Genomic DNA, 21,134 nt, shown 5'->3' with positions numbered 1-21,134 from the left:
AAGTCATCTACCACCTGGTATAAATGATGTACCTCGGTAGCCTGATCCACTACGGGTACAAATAGCATAATTACATATACATTAGAAATCAATAAACCAACAAATTCCCACTCAAATCAAGAGCTAGACATCACACGTCCGTCCATCTTAGAAATCAAGAGGGTAGTGACTCGCTAAGCGCCAGACAGGCCGAACGAGACATTGCTCTTGGTCAATCAACTAACGCTCCTCCATCATATATCAGAAGTTCAAGACCAAACATTTACTTCTAAATCATACAATACCTAATTGCGTATTACAATGTACAATCTTACAGGAGAATACATGTCAAGGAATTAATGTGCAAGAGAATATATCATGATATATACAAAATCACACAAAAAAATCATTTCTATTAGACATGATGATAGTAGAAATTATATTTATTATTTTTATATAACAAAAATAATAACACATAATTATGAATGATAAGGAAAGGCGCCTCTCTACAAAACGTGGATAAATATATCATTTTGATCTTAAACTTAATCTCACTGAAGATACAAAAACTGTGAAACACATTTAATTGTTTGTATATTAGAAATTAGACATGATAATTGTGGCTGGAGACGGTACGCCAAGGGGGGTTGAGTGGTTAGAAAGGATAAGGGAGGATTTCCAGCAGTTACAGGTCGGCCGTTATACCAGAGTTATGTAAGACTTAGATCACAGTATACCTGTTAGTCATACCACAGTTATCTACAAATGTACACTTTACATCATAGTACACCTAGCATGTTCTATATAGCAATACATAGCATTCCATACTATAGACATGTAATTTTTTTTTATTTTTTTTTATTTTTACATGCATAACATGCAAATTAAATACAAAAAAAACAAGACAAGATCATAGAAAACAGAACAAAACTGAACAAGAAACCACCGGTCAGAAGGGCCGACAGCACAGTACAACATAGTACAAACATGGTAAATGCATGAGAAATGTAGCATACACCAAGACACAAAAAACAAAACCATGTCAAACAAGCAAGCACAGTAACAGCACAAAACAAAACTTCACAAAACAAATCAAACATCAGGAGCATCAATATAAAATATTGGCGGGGGCGCCATGTTATCCGGAACCCTGGCAACAAACACCTGCATACAGGGAACCCAGACGGTGTTACACCAGAGGCGAGTAACGCCCACCCTACGCAATACATCAGGAATTCGCCCAACTTGAAAGTCCTCAGGTACTTCAGACTGCACGAACTTGGCAACCACGTCCTCCAGAGCCTCAAGTCGCAACCCCACAGGAAAGGGCTGGGCAGTGGGCACCACCACAGGGGCACCAGCGGCCACAGGCACACCACCAGACGACTGCAGGGAACCAGAGTGGCGCGCATCCTTCCGTAAAGTCACTACCAGGCCACACCCAGCACCAGCATCCGCACTATCCCTGGCAGTGGAAGCCACCACACCCCACTGCAGAGAGCCCCTCTGGGGGGGGGGGGAAGGAACAGAAGGCACACCCGAGACACGGGCATCAGCACCAGCAGGCACATGAACCTCCGCCACCACCACCCGCAGAGACAACGACGCATCTGGATCCACGCTGTCAACACCTGAAGACAAACAGTCACTGAAGTCCCCAACATCGGCCCAGGTAGTAGACGAACGCCTGGAACGTTTGGGCTCCGGCCAGGTATCGTCAGAGCCGGAAGCGGCCCCAGAAACACGGGCACCACTAGCTGGACGAACCGACGCCCGATACAGAACGGCAGCAGCCTCTACAACAGGGGGAACTGGACCACACACAGCAGGAGGCTCCACAGCCACCCCAGCACCCAGCACAGGAGGGACCCGAGGTGAAGCTGCAGGGCCAGGTCCAGCAGCCGAAGACGTGGAAACATGACGACGCCCCACAGGGAGTACCAGGAAGACCCACAGGAGCAGCATGGCCAGAGACAGGAGCAGGAGTAACATCCGACTGCACCGCAACATCCGGAGGAGGGCCGGCGACAACCGGGGGAACAACGGGCGACGCTGGGGAATCCGCAACAGAGAATGGGACGCTCACCTCCTCACTCCCGGAGTCCTCCTATAGAGGGAGTGGCGGGAAATCCTCCTCACGGAACAAATTCATGGGAGCAACCGGATCAGCAGTACACCCGGCAGCCTGATGCCCCAATAAGCCACACCGGAAACAAGTACGGGGTTGTCGGGCATAAAACACCCGCACATAGTACCCTAACAGCCGGACAGATGACGGAATGTCCGACCTCAGTCGCATCCCTAGGGTCCGAATGTTGGTCTTCACACCCGAATACGTTCCAGACGATAGCGAGTTCATCCGCACACTGACGACGGAGCCGTACCTCTGGAAGAAACGCTGGAGGAGAGTCTCAGGAAACTCCATGGGGGCGCCATGGACACTTACATATGTCACAGCACCAATACGGTTCGAAATGGTCACAGACCCGGTGCCGTCCTGCAGCTTCAAAGTACGCCCCTCGTACCTCCGGAGAAAATCACGGTACACTGTACACACACGGTACACTGTACCCACAAACTTGATGATGACACGGCGAGCAGTGACCAGCTCGACACCATATACGTCCTGGACCGGGACCCAGAGCATGCCACTCAAGACCAAGTCCACAAGCGGGTAACCAGCACGGCCAGTAAACTCCAAACCTATGGAGTTTACCCTCACGACAGCTGGAATATGGCTGCCTATCACAAACACGCCATGTCCCCACTACCAGGAACAGCAGAGAGGGTAGAGACACCCACACCCCCTGCCGGCGAAAACGGCAACTACCCAAAAACTGCCAGAGCGGGCAAACAACATGTCTACACCGTACGGCAGCTCAGGTGAGACCTAGACATGTAATGGTATTTGCATGATACATGACATTAAGCTTTTTCTATGAGCTCAAGTGCACTAGAGTATTTTCTAAATGAGATTACAGAAACAATAATATTGGTGATACTGGGCTGATCAAACTTGATATCACTATACAGTTTGAACGCATCATATAGTATGATCATAACCGCAATATGATCATACTGGTGTATGTGTGGTCATAACATGTTAATGGTCGTATAATGTGTGTAGTGGTGATGATTTTGAGTTGTGTACAGTGGTGATTTTTTTGTATAGTATATAGTGATGATTTTTGTTTATGAAGTTTAGTTGTGATGATTTTGTATTGTTAATATTGGTGATGATTTTATTGGTGATGATTTTGTATAGTGTGTATTAGTGATGATTTTTTAGGGTGATGGTTTTGTATGTAGTGAACATGTTTTTGTATGTAGTTGTGATTTTTTTATAGTGTGTAGTGATAATATGTTTGTATAGTATTGATTTTTGTGTCTAGTTTGTAGTGGTGATGATTTCGCGTTATGTACAGTGGTGATGATTTCGCATTATGTACAGTGGTGATGATTTCGTGTGATGTATAGTGGTGATGGTTGTATATATTTTATAGTGGTTATCTTGAGATAATTTTGGGGCTTTTTAGTGTCCCCGCGGCCCGGTCCTCGAACAGGCCTCTACCCCCAGGAAGCAGCCCTTGACAGCTGACCCAGGTACCTATTTTACTGCTAGGTAACAGGGGCATAGGGTGAAAGAAACTCTGCCCATTGTTTCTCGCCGGCGCCCGGGATCGAACCCGGGACCACAGAATCAGAAGTTTGCTCGGCCGACCGGCTCCCAGTAGTGATCATAATTTTGTATAGTATGTAGTGGGGATGGTCTTGTATATTGTTTAGTGGTGATGTTTGGAATTGGGTGTAGTGGTGGTGGTTTTGTATAGTGTGTATTGATGTTCATTTGGTATAATATCAGTTTGTTTAGTGGTGACTGTTTTCTAATGTGTGTAATGGCGGTGGTATGCAATACCACCGCCATTACATTAGTGAGATGTGATGATGGTTTTGCATAGTTGGTAGTAGTGAGAGTTTCGTCTTAAATATAATGGTGATGGTTATATATTATTTGTTGTAATCATAGTTGTGTATAGCATGATGGCTTTGTATAGTGTGAATAGGTTATATTTTTGTATGGTGTACAGTTGTGATGGCGTTGTATTGTGTGTAGTGGTGAGAGTTTTGCATATTGTGTAGTTGTCATATATTTGCATAATGTGTAGCTGTGATAGTTTTGTATAATGTGTAGGTGTTGTGGTTTTGTATAGTGTGTAGTGGGGAGGTTTTTGTCATAGCACGCCAAAAGTAAGGTCATAGCGCAAGTCTTAGTTGTATAGAACATGAAGCCATGACTGATGATCCTGGACTAGTTACCAATCGCCAGTTGGAGCTGGCATTGGAGGAAGGAGGAGGAGTCACTGTCAGCAGAGATTGTTATCGTCAGCATAAAAGGATCAGAAAAGGCCAAATGGAAGGGAGGAATGACTGCCATTTAATACAATCAGGAAAAATAGCTTTGCTCAGAACACTACAGTGGGGAACACCTTCATAAAGTTGAAAAAAGTGAGAATAAGCAGTACCAAGCTTCTCTTTACACTAACAATGAGAGAAAGAGCTTTAAAGGAAGAGCTGTAGATTGCACAAAGGCCAAAAGAATGTAGTTTGACTAAAATACATCCTCAGGTGGTGTCATAAACCTTTTTCAGGTAAAAAAGAACGGCTACAATGGAGATAATTACAGCTAAGGAATTACGAATGTTGACCTCAATGCCGACCAAGATATCAGTTGTGCTGCAACACGTCAGTGCTATGGGACGAAAATTCCATTAAGGGAAGTCCCCTGAGTACGGGGTTTCTGAAGGGAAAGAACGACTGCCTCAACTCTGGGACTGATGTCGCCACCCAAATACTAAAAGGGTCACTAAGGGAGAAGACGGAGCATCTCTTGGTCAATTCTGCCTGAGACCTGCAGTGGGACAGAGCGGACTGGTGTTCATATTGTTATAAGGGAGTTGTAGACGACTATATAAGTACAAATACCGAGATTCAGTAAGGGGCTTATGAGTTAGGAAAGTAGGAGGAAGATAAATACCGGAGCTACCGGATGAATAATGCGAACCAAGTTCATCCACGACCAACACCGGATCAGCCACAATGGAACCATGGAGTTGAAGGACAGGCGATATGCCTGAAACTAATTTACCCACAATCTAATGGATTTTCCTCTAAACCTAAGGCAGTTGGGTGCCAACAGTAATAGTGGAGATCAATGATTTCCTACTTTCACGTTTAGTCGTACAGAAGGCCCTGTGGACCACTGCAGTTGCCTTCCTGGAAAGAATTAAAGATTTAGGTGTTGGTCAATGTCATTTCGAGGAAACATTCTTTTAGCACTTTTGTTGAGTCGCTTCATTGACCTAACTCATGAATCCATACTTACAAACTTCTCTGTCTCCACTGTCGGGCCAGCAGCTACCTCCCTCAAGCTCTCGTCCTCCTCTGCAGAGATGGTTCGGAGGTTTTCACGAAGGTGCCAATGGCACCTTCCATTGCCCTCACTCTTGTCTTCTTTAGATTCTTATAATTGACAACAACTCAACTTCTTGTTTTTGCATGAGCGCCGTCCAAAGAAGCTGCACCCTATTGCCAGATACAATTCACCATCAGTCAAAAAGAATTTCAGGACAGACCACAATACATCAACTCATGTAATAAATTTGATTCAATTTCACATAAATTAAGATCCACTGGCTGCAGCGTTAATGGTTTCTCGTGAATATTTTTTAAATATTGAGCAGCAATATTTGTAAATGTCCAAATAATACGAAAACTTTGCAAGAAATAAATTCAGAAGATTTAAATACTTTAAGATGGATCAAGATGGGCTCTTGAAATAAATAAAAAATTGTCAAATGCAGTTTTACGGTGAAATATGAATAATCCGTTAACTTGGTAGTGATGATAGTATCATCACGGGGTATCAGCAGGATGCAGTTGAAACTGCGAAGTTTAAATATGATAAAGATCTGGGGTACATGGTTAATAGAAATGCCTAAAACACAATGCAAATGCTTTCTGAATGAGACAAATGGGACACTGGGATTTATTTCTAGAAACGTTAGCAATAAAACAGTTAATGGTATTCACGATGTATATTTTGCTCGTGGTAGGCCCGCTTTTGATTTTGTATTTTAATTTTACTATAACATGAATCAAAATTTCTTTGAACTCGTTCAACGAAGGATGACAAAATTCAAGTCACAAATTAAAAGCCTTCCATATTAATTGAGATTGTGACAGCTTAATTTACATTCTCTAGAAAAGTGAAGAGTTTGGGCTGACGTAACTGAAGAGAACAAATGGGTGAAAGTGTTAAACAAATTTGAAATTAATAATGTAATAAATATCAACACAAATCAAAACACGAAATAGCTAATATAGATTGGATAAGTTTGGGTATGGGAAAAACCTGGGTAAATGCTGATTTGAAAACATCGTTGTTAATTTATGGAACAGAGTTCCAGGTAAAATAATAGACATAGGAACTTGTAATTGTTAGAAGCATAAGTTGACATATTGAGCAAGTTTGGGGGGATTTAAATAGGAGCAGCCTCGTATGAGCCAGAAAGTGTTCTGTAGTTTTCCTAACTATCATATATTTATGTGATTTGCAAGCATCGTTTATGTTTAAAAAATGTAGCAGCAAATGCACCATGGTACAATTTCACCATATTTCAGGCCCTGTTGCCCCTGCTGCGTCAGGCAGCTGGTGGCGTAGAGGAGCACTTTAGTGTGCGAAGGGCAGCAGCTGGTGGCGCCGAGGAACACTTGGGTGTGACGAGGGCAGCAGCTGGTGGCGCCGAGGAACATTTAAGTGTGAAGAGGGCAGCAGTGGTCAACATCTCCTCCATCCAGGGTAGCATGGGCGCCTTCACAGGACAACCTGCTCCCTATGGCTACCGAGCCAGCAAGGTGGGTAGTGTCATCAATGTGGAGAAGTGTCAGCAATGTTGATAGTGTCAGCAATGTGGGTAGTGTCAGCAAGGTGGGTAGTGTCAGCAAGGTGGGTAGTGTCAGCAAGGTGGGTAGTGTCAGCAAGGTGGGTAGTGTCAGCAAGGTGGATAGTGTCATCAATGTGGAGAAGTGTCAGCAATGTTGATAGTGTCAGCAATGTGGGTAGTGTCAGCAATGTGGGTAGTGTCAGCAATGTGGGTAGTGTCAGCAAGGAGGATAGTGTCACGAAGGTGGGTGGTGTCAGCAAGGTGGGTAGTGTCAGCAAGGTGGGTAGTGTCAGCAAGGTGGGTAGTGTCAGCAAGGTGGGTAATATTACAATGTGGGTAGTGCCAGCAATGTGGTTGGTGTCAGCAATATGGGTAGTGTCAGCAAGGTAGGTAACATCAGCAATGTGGGTAGTGCCAGCAATGTGGGTAGTGCCAGCAATGTGGGTAGTGTCAGCAAGGTGGATTGTGTCAGCAAGGTGGGTAATATCACAATGTGGGTAGTGCCAGCAAGGTGGGTGGTGTCAGCAAAGTGGGTAGTGCCAGCAAGGTGGGTAGTGCCAGCAAGGTGGGTAGTGCCAGCAAGGTGGGTAGTGCCAGCAAGGTGGTTAGTGCCAGCAAGGTGGGTAGTGCCAGCAAGGTGGGTAGTGCCAGCAAGGTGGGTAGTGTTAGCAAGGTGGGTGGTGTCAGCAATATGAGTAGTGCCAGCAAGGTGGGTAGTGTCAGCAAGGTGGATAGTGTCAGCAAGATTGGTAATATCAGCAATGTGGGTAGTATCATCAATGTGGGTAGTGTCAGCAATGTGGGTAGTATCAGCAATGTGGGTAGTGTCAGCAATGTGGGTAGTGTCAGCAATGTGGGTGGTGTCAGCAATGTGGGTAGTGTCAGCAATGTGGGTAGTGTCAGCAATGTGGGTAGTGTGAGCAATGTTTGGTATTTGTGAGAAATGTGGGTAGTGTCAGCAAGGTGGGTAGAGTCAGCAATGTGGGTAGTGTTAGCAATATGGGTAGTGTCAACAATGTGGGTAATGTCATCAAGGTGGGTAGCAAAACCTTTTTCACTATCCACCAATGTGGGTAATGAAACCAATGTGGGTAGTAAAAAGGGTCGTCAAACCCCTTTTCTCTGTATGAAAAACACTTTACCATCAATGAACAACTGATGACATATGTACTCTTATCGACCACTGCGCTGTTCCCGTCCTCTGGCCGAATTGCATCTGACACAAATAGCCAACAGAACCAAAATAATATGTTGACCAAACCACAAGAAAGCGAAGGGACGACGACGTTTCAGTCGGTCCTGGACCATTCTCAAGTCGATTCATCAGCACATATATCACTTCCTCAACAGATACATTACTTCAGATTACATAACAACAGATTCATTAATAACACACACAGAAATCACAATAGCATGATACATCATATGGACAAATCCACAAGGGCCGTGACGAGGATTCGAACCTGCGTCCGGGAGCATCCTAGACGCTTCCTTAATCGACTGAACAAAGACATGGTCAAAAGAGTTGAAACCGAAGTTCTACTGAACTTACTGGATCCTGCAGCCTCTCCGAGGCACAAGCCGGGGTTTTACACAATTTTTCCATGCACTCGAGATATGTCAATAGGCGGTTCTCCCTCTTCGCCCTAACTTCATTACACACAGAAATCACAATAGCATGATGCAACAAATGAACAAATCCACAAGGGCCGTTACAAGGATTCGAACCTGCGTCTGCGAGCACCCTTGTGGATTTGTTCATTTAATGCATCAGGTTATTGTGATTTCTGTGTGCAATGAAGTAAGGGCAGAAGAGGGAGAACGGCCTATTGACAAGACTCGAGTGCATGGGGGAGTTGTGTAAAATCCTGGATTTGTGTCAGAGAGAGTCTGCAGGATCCAGTAAGTTTAGTAGAACTTTGGTTTCAACTCTTTTGACCATGTCATAAGCTCAGTCGATTAAGGTATCGTCTGGAATGCTCCTGCACACAGGTTCGAATCCTAGTCACGGCCCTTGTGGATTTGTTCGATTCATTATTACATATATATATATTCTCAATCGTCTTGAGAATGGTCCAGGAAGGACCGAAACGTCGTCGTCCCTTCACTTTCTAGTGGGGTTAGATCAACATATTTCAGCCACGTTATTGCGACTCCTCATCTGCAATAACCTAACCTAACCTAATTTTACCTGAATTAGATAATACTATTCAAAACATTCTAGTATGTAGTAATATTTAACTTAAAGTTCAGAAAATACAACAGTTTTAATATGTAACAAAAAACTGACGAATGTCACTGAGGTCGACCACCTGTTGAACGAGCCTAGCCCGAGGACAGGTTGGAAGAGCAGTTCTGACAAGTAAGAACATCTGGCAACTATTCGTTGTGGTAGTTAGCAGTAAAGTGAATATATTGAAAAACCTATATCAAAACATTTAACATAACTTTAGACAACACAACCATGAAATGGTAAAACAGTCAGCACGAGTAAACAGCCTTAAGCCCCACGTGACTACCAAAATAAAGCCTATCAAACAAACGAGACGAATTATGATACAATCAAACTCCCCCCAATCCCTGTGGGTGTTGGGTATTTCTCCAGCAGGAATTGATTAGTTAATTTATTTATATATTAAATTATTAATTCATTGAACTTACTCTAATTTATAATTATTAACTCAGAGTGGACTGTATATTTAAAAGTGGACTGTATATTATAAAAGTGGACTGTATTTTAATGATTCTTCCTGCTAGGTGTTTACCAGTTCACAAGTATGGGGCGGGTAGTTATGTATGTAGCCTATTAATCAAATAATTAGATAATGGTAATAACAACTGAATGTTAATGTTAGTACTACTGCTAAAATCGGTTAGTAAAATGTATACACTGCTTATCTATTAGGGAGTCGGTCGGCCGAGCGGACAGCACGCTGGACTTGTGATCCTGTGGTCCCGGGCGCCGGCGAGAAACAATGGGCAGAGTTTCTTTCACTCTATGCACTTGTTCCTAGCAGTAAAATAGGTACCTGGGTGTTAGTCAGCTGTCACGGGCTGCTTCCTGGGGGTGGAGGCCTGGTCGAGGACCGGGCCGCGGGGACACTAAAAGCCCCGAAATCATCTCAAGATCTCAAGATAGATTGTGTATAACCTATTAATAGGTACTAGATATTCCTCATTCATGTATGAGAAACTTTTTGGTTTAAGCCCTAATGGTGACCGTGAATACTTCCTGTTGCACTAGGACTGCTCAATGTTATTTCTTCCACCATTGAACTGCAGCTGCCAAGTAACTAATAAGTAGTAACCTGTCACTACTATACACAACATATATCAGGGAAGAGATTTTGTATTATAAAACACATATACACAATGGCTTAGATTTTGGTCGCCAGGTGGATGTGGGCTTCTCTGCCCTCCCAGTTTGTTGCTGCCTGGCTGCATGTTGACGTGGCGGTTCTGACATGGGAGGCCATCTTCCCCTTGTTGTGCATGTGAACTCCGTGGGCCTGGAGTTCACTTGTAAGGCTGGATATACAACCATCGAGATGGTGATGTGTGACATGCTTCGCATGCCGGTGGAGGCTATCTATGGTGTGGAGCTTGTTACAGCCCACCGGGTTGTTATTAAGTTCGTGAGGGAGGAGGAGTACCGGGACTTCCTCCGTCGGTACGAAGGGCGTACGTTGCAGGTTGCCAGATGATGCCGGCTCTGTGGCGATTTCGGACCTCAGTGGTGCCCTGACTTATGTCAGTGTCCATGGTGCGCCCCATGGAGTTCCCTGAAGACCTCCGGCGTTACTTCAGGAGGTTTGCTACTGTTGTCAGCGTGCGGGTAAACACGCTCTCCTCGGGGCGGTATGCTGGGAGGCGAACGAACATTCGCACGTTGGGAATGCACCTGCGGTCTGATATACCTTCTTCTGTCCAGCTTATGGGATACTACGTCCGGGTGTATTATGCCCAGCAGCCTCGTACTTGTTTCCGGTGTGGCCTGTTGAGGCATCAGGCTGCCGGATGCTCTGAGGCCCCAGCTGCTCCTGTCAACTTGTTCCGAGAAGAGGATTTCCCGCCGCTCCCACTGGAGGCAGTCTCCGGTGATGATGAGGTGAGCGTCCCATTCGCTGCTGTAGCTCACCTGGCAACGCCTGGCGTTCCTCCGGTTGTTGCCGACCCTCCTCCGGGAATTGCGGTACCGTCGATTGGTCTGCCTGATCCTGTCACTGTCCAAGCTGCTTCCGTGGACCTTCCTGGCGATCCCTGTGTGGCGTCTGTGTCTTCTCCCTCGTCTTCGGATGCTGCGCCTGGCCCTGTGTCCGTGACTCGGGTCCCGGATGTGCTGGGTGGTGGGGTGGCTGCGGAGCCTCCTGCTGTGTGTGGCCCAGTTCCCCCTGTGGTAGAGGCTGCTGCCGTTCTGTGTCGGGCGTCGGTTCATCCGGCTCGTGGTACCCGTGTTTCTGGGTCTGCTTCCGGCTCTGACGATATCCGGCCGGTGCTCAAATGTTCCTGGTGTTCGTCTTCTGCCTGGGCCGATGTTCGTGACTTCAGTGACTGTGGGTCTTCGGGTGTTGACGGTGTGGATGCGGATACGTCAATGTCTCTGCAGTTAGTGGTGGCGGGGGTCCATGTGCCTGCTGGTGCTGGTGCCTGTGTCTCAGACGTGCCTTCGGTTCTTTCTCCACCAGGGGAATCTCTGCAGTGGGGGGTGGTGGCTTCTGCTGCCAGGGATGGTGTGGACTCTTTTGCTGGGTGTGTCCTGGTGGTGACATTACAGAAGGATGCGCGCCGTCCGGGTTCCCTGCTGTCGTCTGGTGGTGTGCACGGGGCCGCGGGTGCCCCTGTTGTGGTTCCCTGTGGCCAATTCGCTCCTGTGAGGGTGCACGTTGGGATACCTGGAGGACGTGTTGCCGGCGTTTGTGATGCCGTCCGGGTCACTTGGACGGAGATTGCCAAGTTACTGCTGTCTGACGGACAGGAGAACTTTCATGGTGGGCAGGTTCCCTTCATGTGGGGGCGGGTGGCGGCTACTCGCCTCATGACTACTACCATCTGGGTCTCCTGTTTGCGGGTGTTTGTTGCCTCGGTTCCGGATGTTATGGCGTCCCTGGTGGATGAACGGGACCCTTGGCGCTGGGTGCTCTGGGAAGCGTTCAATATACGGTTTCCGCGGGCCAGGTTCCCGGGCAAGTATGTCCACTGATTTCCTGTGTATTTGCTATATGAAATGCTGTGTGCCCCTCTGGCTGTTTGTTTGCCCTGTTATATTCTGTGCTCGTGCCTCTCCCTTTGTGTGTTTCTTTGCTGTATGGCATATTAGTTTCTTGTAGCTTGGCGTCACTCGTTTCTCGTTTTGGCTTGGCGTTTCGCCTTTCCTGACTTCGCAATTCACCCTTAACAGGTTCGCCGGGGCGCATCCGATCCCACGATCGTCGTTCGCCCCTAACTCAACAACAACAATAACACAATGGCTTACCTCTTCTGGGGTTTTCTCGTACATCATAACCAGCAAAATTTGTATATATAATTAATTAATGGCCATCAACATACATGTAACACAATTAAATTTTACCGGGTACAATACTACCCAATGTAACGAGATCTTCAGTTGATCGGAGACTCAGTGGTTCCAATTGTCGAAGCTCGTGGAAAGTAAGATCTGCACCTGTTGACTAGAGAGGCGAGCTGCTCTCTCTCTAGTAGTGGTTAGTAATGTTCCTAGTATAATGGTGTTTGCTGGTTATAGTGTGTTAGTAATCTAGTGTCGAAATTTCCGACAATGGGAGACACATGGCCATCAAGGCACGGCTTCTGTAATAACGCTTAACTCCTAAATATCCGGGGTCTGAGTGCAGTGTCAAGCAAGAAATCTTCGTGGCTGTAGCACGTCAAAACTGAATTGGATTCTAACTGTACAATGATTCTCTCTTGAGGAGCAGTATATAAAGGCCTGCATAAAGTGAAGATATGGAATGTTGCAATCTATCTCGCTATTAACCACTTGAAATTTAAGTGAAAAGAATGCAAATAAATTTGGTAAACGAGCAGTTTTTTGTAAAACCACGTTGAGAATCCTTTACTCAGCCATCTTTTTCATGATGCAGAGATCAGCTTTAGTGATTATCGATTCCAGGCAATTTTCCTCCTACTAACATTAAGCTAATTAAACATAATTTGTCGCTGGTGATTTTTTTCCCCTATTAAAAATAGGCTCCACATGAGCACCCCTTCAAGACTGGGACTTAGCTCGACTCCAATGATTAATTAGGTTGGTCCACTGGCTGGCTGCTAGAGGGGGTGGACGTGTTTACTGTCGACTTCTCAGTTGGTGCCCAGCCGCAGTGGTCGAATGTTTTGGAATTTTCCTCATCGTTGGACCACACGTTGATTGGAATTGCGTTAGTGGATTTGTTACATGTCAAGTTACCCGATTTGGTGGGCGTTCAGCTCCTTCAAGACCGTCGTGCTGTGGTGAAATTTATACATCATGATGCAGTTCTTAAAATGTATACGCATCTGCTCAGCAGAGGTTCATACTAACACCTTAATCGGTGTTAGTAGGGCCATCTTTCCCTTTTCCTGATGACGCAGGCACTGTTCGAGTCGTCAACCCAGGGTGTCACAGTGACGTTTGTGGTGGTGCGTGGTGTTCCCTTTGAAATGCCTGAGGAGCTGTTGACCCGGTTGTTTGGACAGTTTGGAAAAGTCTTAAGCATTTGCTGGAATTAGGTCTCTGCTGGCCACTGTCAGGGGTTGCTTGCTGGCACCCAGACTGCGACGATGTCCCTGGAGCAGAGATTTCCATCTTCGTTACCTCCTGATGGGATTTACGCTCCACTGTCCTGTATAAAGGTCAGCCCCATACCTGTTATCGATCAAACCAGCAGGGGTCACTGGCGGCAGCTTCCTACGGCGAGGGGGAGGAGGGAGGGGCCGCTGATCGTGTCAATATTTTTTTTTTTTTTTTTTTTTTTTTTGAGATATATACAAGAGTTGTTACATTCTTGTACAATATCTTCAGGGGAGGGTGATTTTCGGCCCCTCCGTACCCAGGATGATTCTGCGGATGTGTTGACTGGTGGTGATGTCTCGTCTTCCAGATTTCCAGACGTTGTGCTTGTCTGTGGGCATGTCCCGGATACCGTTAGAGTGCCCTGATCTACCGAGGGTCGCCGGCACTCCAATATGTGTTGTCGAGGATACGCCTGGCAGGCTGTGTGCAGCCAAATGTGCTGGTGGAGATTCACCTGCTGTGGTGGTGGACGTGGCTCCCCAGGTGGCTAACCCCATCTGCTTTGGGGAGCAGCTCTGGTGAACATGCTCTGCCGGTGAGGCATTAGGTATGGAGTTTCCCCCTCATCTCGGGAGGTGTCTCCGGCTCCCTTGGCAATGAATGGTGTGCATCGGCCACGTCGAGTTCAAGAAACTTCGGGTGTGGCTCCACTGGTCCCAGCGCAGAAGAGGCGAAAGAAAGGCTTCTCGGATGCGTTTCCATGATTTTGAAAACCTTTGTTGAGTATTTGGAAGATGACTCGGGTGTGGTGATTGAGGATGTGGTTGACCCAGAGCAGGGACAGGGGAAAGTCACTCCCTCGTTGCTACCAGCGTTCTGGTCCCCCATGTGTAGATGGGTCTCGGTGGGGTGGGGGGGCCTGGTGACAGTTGTCGCAAAGGCCATGATTAATGGTTTGGTAATGGTAATAGACTCTACTCTTGGGGATTCCGCTTCTTTGTCCCCCCCCCCCCTGCTCGTCGGGTTTCTAGGAACGTTTATCGGTCTGATTAACCGTTGTCGGATGACATTATGCCATCTGATGGGTGGTGTCCTATCTTTCATCCGTGAGTTTGGAGCTGCATCCTCACTTTTTAAAGGTTATGAGTGTTTCCTTCCTCCTGTTATTTTGAATGGCTGGTTGTGTGTTGTATATGGTATTCAGCTGGGTTTATTTTAGAGGGGGCCTTGAGTTGGAGTCCATTCTTCCTAGTCCTGTTCCTGGGCAGTGTCCGACATTGTCTTGTGAATTGCAAATATTTGCTTTTTCTGTATTGCTGTGTATTTTTTTTCTTTAACGGTTTCTTTTGATGGAATTGACATGTGTTATCATATTTATTGTTTCTTAAGTGGCCTTTCTGTGAGTTTTTCTTTATCAGTATATAGCGTTTTTCTTGTTGTGTGGTGCTGGTTGTATTTGCTGTGCCATATCTGTTTCCTTCGTGTGTGTGTATTTATGTTCTCTTTTATGTGTGTATGAGTTTGCAACTTGGTGAGTGCCTGTGTATTGTATTGGAGTTTGTATGTTTCTGTATTAGTGTTTGTATGTTTGTGTTTCAAGACCGCTTCTGTTTTGGTGTTTCACACATTTTTTTTATATTTTAATCTTATCATAATTAAATGATAGATATAATTACTATTGAGGTATAGATCACACAAATATATAAAGAACCTTTATAAAGGCCTCAGCTGTTTCAGTAATGTTGACTGGTCATCACACATCAGATACCCTTGGACACATGAACTCCAGTGATTAATGGCATCTGGGTGGTCCTGGTGTGGCCAGCTAAACTATGTCTCATGTGATCTCATGCACGTGAAAATACGATACACCATAATATCTGATGATTACATATATGTACAGGTGTTACATGTGAAATTAAATTGTTAAAATAATGAGACTTATCCTTGTGGGTGTTGTTTCGATGCCTTATAACGACTAATCCTAAACACCAAGAATAAATTGGTCAATTTAATCTGAGCTATAGACTAACCGAACTGGCACTTCCCTTAGTTCTTAAGTTGCATAGTTTAGGCAGCAAATAGCAACTTTTTGAGTTGCACTGTCCTCTTCAACTCGCTGGGAGTAAATTTCTGTCGTCACTGTGGGAGGCTCTCTTGTGAGCTCTAGTTCAACACAACATTTAATATGGTTAAACCCCTCTTCCTTTTCCTCCCTCTCCCGAGGTTGCTTACATTCGAGATTCGGGATGAAGAATGAGTTTGAGGTAAAATCTAACTATTACTATATATTTAATTTAGTAGATTCATTTTATGTGTAACCATCTCTAAGATAGGTGTATTTTATATTAAATTAGCCAAAACGTTGGCAGAATTATTGTGTTTGACCATGGGGTACATTACCCCCATTTTCAGTAACATTCATATGACTTACAAATGTAAATTAACAACATCTTATGGCAGTTACATTAGAGTTTATATATTTGATGTGGAAATTTTCCACATAATTCCAAGGGGAGTGGGGGGAAGAGAAACACAGGTCGAGGTCCAATATTTAGGGCTACCGAACTCTTCATTGCTCCTCTTCAGAATTATGGTAGTATTGCTTAAATTTCGTTTTTGCCCTGTTGTGAGGCAGTTCGTATAGGACGGATACCCCGTACAGGAGCTGCAGATGTGGGAAATCTTTGGGCGAATTCATTTCATGCTAGCTCCAAAGGAACTAGTTTCTCTAGTGTCATGATTCTAGTGGCCCCTCTGCACTTTACTTTCACTATTCTGAAGACAACTGGGCTGTCTGGACCCCCCTTCCTGTCTGGCTCGTTTTTGCCATGAGAGGGCTTGGTGGGCGGCTGCCGGGGTGTGATGCTCCATGGGACAATCCTCTGTCCTTTAGTGGCTCCTACTGCTGTCCTCACCAATTTTGCTGGACAACTTTTCCTTTTCCTTTTGTTTCGTTTTTCTCCCCCGTCTTCTCCTTTCTAATTGGCATTTGCCGCTGGCCTTGTGCCTGTTTTGATCATTCTTTTGGCCTTCTTTTGTTTTGACGCCCGGCCGCTTGCACCTGTAGAACTGTAGTACGTCTCGATTGACAAAAGGGGGGACCCTTTTGTCAATCCTCCTTTCGTCACTGAATCTGATTTCAATGGACTGACCGTTAATAAGGTGACATTTGTTGGGCGTATACTCACGACACATCCCTAGGGGGCACCAGCAAGATCGGCATCATGTCTCTTGTTGGGTGTCCTGTCTCTAATTGTGGCTCCGTGATGGGTGTGGGGGGGCACATTCGTTAATGAAATTCTTTCCTCTAATCTCTATGTCAATTAATGTTCCTCTTTTACCTTCTCGGGCTCATGGGGTGAGCAACAAAGCCCCTGAGTCGGCCTTTGTTGGAAGACCAGGCTCTGTAGCCCCCGCTGCATTGGGCCCCGATCTTGCTCCTCCTTATACCCTCCAGACTACACCCATCCCTCCTCTGTGGTTGGGTCGAGCCCCAAGCCCCCAGTGGTACCCACCTCGTCCCTTGGCATGGCTCAGTCTCTAGTTGTGACTACTGCGCCTTTTAACCCTTTTCTCTCTGGGGGTTCTCAACGCAGTCCAAGCCACGGCTGCACTCGCTCGATTCCTTCCCATACTGATGTGTATCAAGCCTTGTTTGGTCCCGCTTCGTGGGCCAAAAAATTTGAGCTCCTCCCTCTTGATTCTACGCCTCATGACGATTTCTCCCTCCATAGGCACCTTGTTGATTCAATAGATACCTCTGTTACCTTCAACTCCACCCGTCTCAGTACACGTGTTGTTGCTGCTCCTTCTCGGGATGCAGCCTCCCACTTGGTCGCCTTATCCTGCCTTGGCAAGACCCCTGTTCGGGTCTCCAAGAACGTTCGGTTGAATGCCAGTGTTGGCCCTATTCTCCTTCCACCCCATGTTGCAACCGGTGTTCGGAATCTACAGGACTGCCACGAAGTTATTCGGCATATCCTCGATACCCAGGGCCATTCTGTCCTCCAGGTAGACTCGTTTACTCGTCCCCCGTATGGTCGTCGCCGTCAACCCTTCGGGTTGTGAAGATTACCTTTGATTGTAGGATCCTTCCGCCCTCTGTCATTCTTGCTGGTGCCAGGAGTACATTCCCTCACCTCAGCTCTGTAATAAGTGCTGGAGGTTTGGGCATGGAACCCTCCGCTGCTCCAGTACTGTCTCTCTCTGTCCTGTATGTGGGGACGAAGGTCACTCTAAGTCGGAGTGCACTTTTCCCCAGGCTCGTTGCCCAAATTGCGGTAAGGCCCATCCTATCTTCTCCCGCGCATGTATACATTACAAGCTTGAGGCGGCCGTCCTCAATTTGAAGCACCGGGAACGTTTGTGTTTTCCTGAGGCTAGGTGCCAAGTTCGCCGTCTCCCACCTTATGCTAACGTTTCTTATGCTCGCGTGTCGCGTTTTTCCTCTCCTCGTCCTTCCCGCCTTCCTCAGTCTCACAACCGTTTCCAGGCCTTAGACCCAGACACGCCCACCGCCACCTCCTCTGTTCCTTTGAGTTCTGTCCCGTAGGGTCCCTCTCATGGCTCTCTGTCTGGGGTTCCCCTTCTTTCTACCCAGTCTGTCATGTCTCCTGTGTCTTCTTCCCCGTCTTCCTCCGATCCTCCTTCCCATCCTTCTCCTCCTTCTCTTAGCTCTCCACGCCGCCTGCCAGTGCAGGCTGATGTCCATCGCTCTCCCAACGGCCATCGTGTTTGCTCTCGTTCAGCTTCTCCTGATGAGACGCTTGAATCTGCTGCCCAGTACATTGTTGCTGGGACGCCTGTCTTTTTGAGTCAGAAGCGAAAGCCTGGCTCCTCTCCTTCCTCCTCCTCGGCGGGTAAGAAGGCTTCGCTTTCTTTCTCGCCTCCTACCTCTGACTCTCCCGCTCCATCCCCTCCCATTTTGGTAGTTGCGCCCCCTGTTCCTGCTTTGGAGGTTTCTTTGGCCCCGCTTTCCCCTCGATTGCTGCCCATGTTGAAGTGCACTCCCTGGTTTCTGCCCCTCCTGCTGCTTTCCTTGACCCTCGGTTGTCCCCCTCCTCCTCCAGACCCTTCACCTCCATCTCTGGTCTGTCCTCCCGCTCCCTTCCCTCCATCTTTACTCAGGTTACCCATGCCCCCTAACCCTAACTTTGCTGACCCTGATCCTGCACTTCTTTAACGTTCTGTATTCCCTTTTCACCTTTGTTTCTTCGTTGTTCTCTGTTGCTGTCCTTTCTCTTCTTGTCGATGTCTATTCTTCAGTGGACCATTTGTGGTTATTACGCCAATTTCCTTGAATTCCAACTTCTGATTTCTCGGTTATCGCCCCATTGTTTCTGTCTCCAGGAGCCGATGCTTGGTGCTCGTCCAGGTCGCTTCCATGGCTATTCCTTTCTCTCCCCTTCCCCCCAGCAATAGCTGGGGCTCCTAACTCTTCCGCTCTCTTGATTCGCTCTGATGTTCTCTATGTCTCCTTACTTTTTCCATCGACTCTCCATTGTTCTGCTATCCGTATCTTTGTGAGGAAATGGTACACAGTTTGTTCCATTTATCTCCCCCCGAGTGTCCCGCTTTCTCTTCCTGATCTTAAACACCTCCTGGACTCCTTGCCGGAGCCTGAGCTCCTGCTAGGTGATTTCATTTGTCGTCATACCCTTTGGGGTGATGTTCTGACAAACACCCGGGTCGCCTTCTTGAACTGTTCATACTCTTTTCTTCCCTGTCTCTTCTGAACTCTGGTGAGCCCACTCATTTGGACTCTCGGACTCGCACCCTTTCCCGTCTTGATCTTTCTCTCTGCTCGTTGTCTCTTTACTTGGATTTCATGAGGCGAGTACTTGACGACCTCCATCGCAATGACCATTTCCCAATCCTTGATACCTTTTGCTCTTTTCGCCCTCCCCTCTCCTTCCCTAGGTGGCAGTTTGCTAAGGCAGACTGGAACCTATTTACCCTCAGTGCTGCTCTCTTTGACCTCTCCCTCTCCCTCTCCTCCTTTTTCATGACACCATCTTCAATGCTGCCCTCTGCTCTATTCCTCGCTCTTACTCTCAGGAACCACGGAAGTTCGTTCCCTGGTGGAATGCAGACTGTGCTTGGGTTGTCCACTGTAAGCGTGCAGCCTGGAAGAGACACTGCCGCTGGCAGACTGCTGATTCTTTTGTTTTGTTTCGGAAGGTGAGTGCGGTGGCCGGTAGGGCCATCCAAGCGGCTGAACGTGAATGTTGGATGTTTTATGTCTCCACCATTACGCCTGAAACTCCTTTGCTGCAGGTCTGGAAGTGTATCCGCATGATTGAGGGTAAGTTCATTCCTGATGTCTCGCCGGTTCTTCACCGCCGTGGTACTCTTGTGACGGACCCGTTGCTGGTCGCTACCGACCTGGGTTCCCACTTTTCTTCTGTTAGCTCTTATTCTCATCTTCTTCAATCTTTCCTTCTTCATAAACCTGTCCTTGAATCTCCTCCATTAGATTTCTGCACTCATCTCTAACTTCCCTAAAATCATCCCTTCTCTCTCTTTGAACTTCGGTCTGCCCTGGCCCTCTGCGGTTCTACAGTGGCGAGCTCCGATGGCATTCATTATGAGATGCTTCGCCATCTCCCTCCGTGCATGTCTCAGTATCTACTGAATCTGTATAATCGGATCAATCTGTATAATCGAGTCGTCGTCAGTCCCTTAGGACTGGCTCGATGCCGTTGTCCTCCCTGTTCGAAAACCAGGGTCTCTGGAGACTTCCCCCTAAGGACTTTGGCCCTATTGCCCCTCACAAGATGTGTCTGCAAACTCTTTGAACATATAGTTAACATTCGTCTGATGTGGTTCTTAGAACACTATCGCAACCTTTCCCCTTCTCAATTAGGTTTCCGCTAGTGCCGCAGCACAACTGATGTCCTGGTGAACTTGCAGGTTACTTCTGACTTTCGCCCGGCGACGACTCAGCATTGAGTCCTCCGTAAAACAGGGACAAGTCCGGCGAGGACTCAGCATTGAGTCCTCCATTAAAATATTTGCCAAAAATCCGGTTTTTATCCGATTTTTTGGGGACTGATTTTAAACTGCGCGTCATAGATGTGCGCGTCGCCTTAGCTAGGCCATGTGGCACCCACGCGAGTCGGCCTGCGCCGTAGGCCCATTGTTTACGCTCCATTGTTGTGACCTGAATCGCCTCCCCTTGCATCTCGAACGTGTGAACATTTCGGCTATTTTCCGTGGTTATATTTCTTTGTGTGACTTTAGATAGTATCTGGGTTTACTCCACGATGGCTAGTGATCATGAACAAGGCTGTTCTAGTAAGAAATCCGCGAAAACAACGCGTCAGGAGGAGAAGCTAAGTAGTTTACACCAGAAGTACAAGCGAGTGAGACTCACACCCTCTAAATTTCCGGCTGTATTTGATGATTTATCTGAGTTATCTAGTGATGAAAGTGTTGCTGAAACTGACACTGATGAAGTTAGTGAATGTATTGACACG

General features: G+C 46.7%; 1 protein-coding gene across 1 annotated transcript in view; it reads left to right on the top strand.

Annotated features, from left to right (window-relative positions):
- Positions 1 to 21,134, top strand: part of LOC123752295 (C-signal-like) — a 174,632-nt gene that overhangs the window by 126,118 nt on the left and 27,380 nt on the right. The window contains exon 4 of the mRNA XM_069315143.1: positions 6,661 to 6,894. Within this exon, the coding sequence (XP_069171244.1) occupies positions 6,661 to 6,894 (234 nt within the window). The remainder of the gene's footprint in view (positions 1 to 6,660; positions 6,895 to 21,134) is intronic.

The sequence above is a fragment of the Procambarus clarkii genome, chromosome 81 (genome assembly GCF_040958095.1).
Source record: "Procambarus clarkii isolate CNS0578487 chromosome 81, FALCON_Pclarkii_2.0, whole genome shotgun sequence".
NCBI classification, from domain to species: Eukaryota; Metazoa; Arthropoda; class Malacostraca; order Decapoda; family Cambaridae; genus Procambarus; species Procambarus clarkii.
The sequence above is the reverse complement of the archived record's forward strand: the minus strand, read 5'-3'. Positions and strand labels throughout refer to the sequence as shown.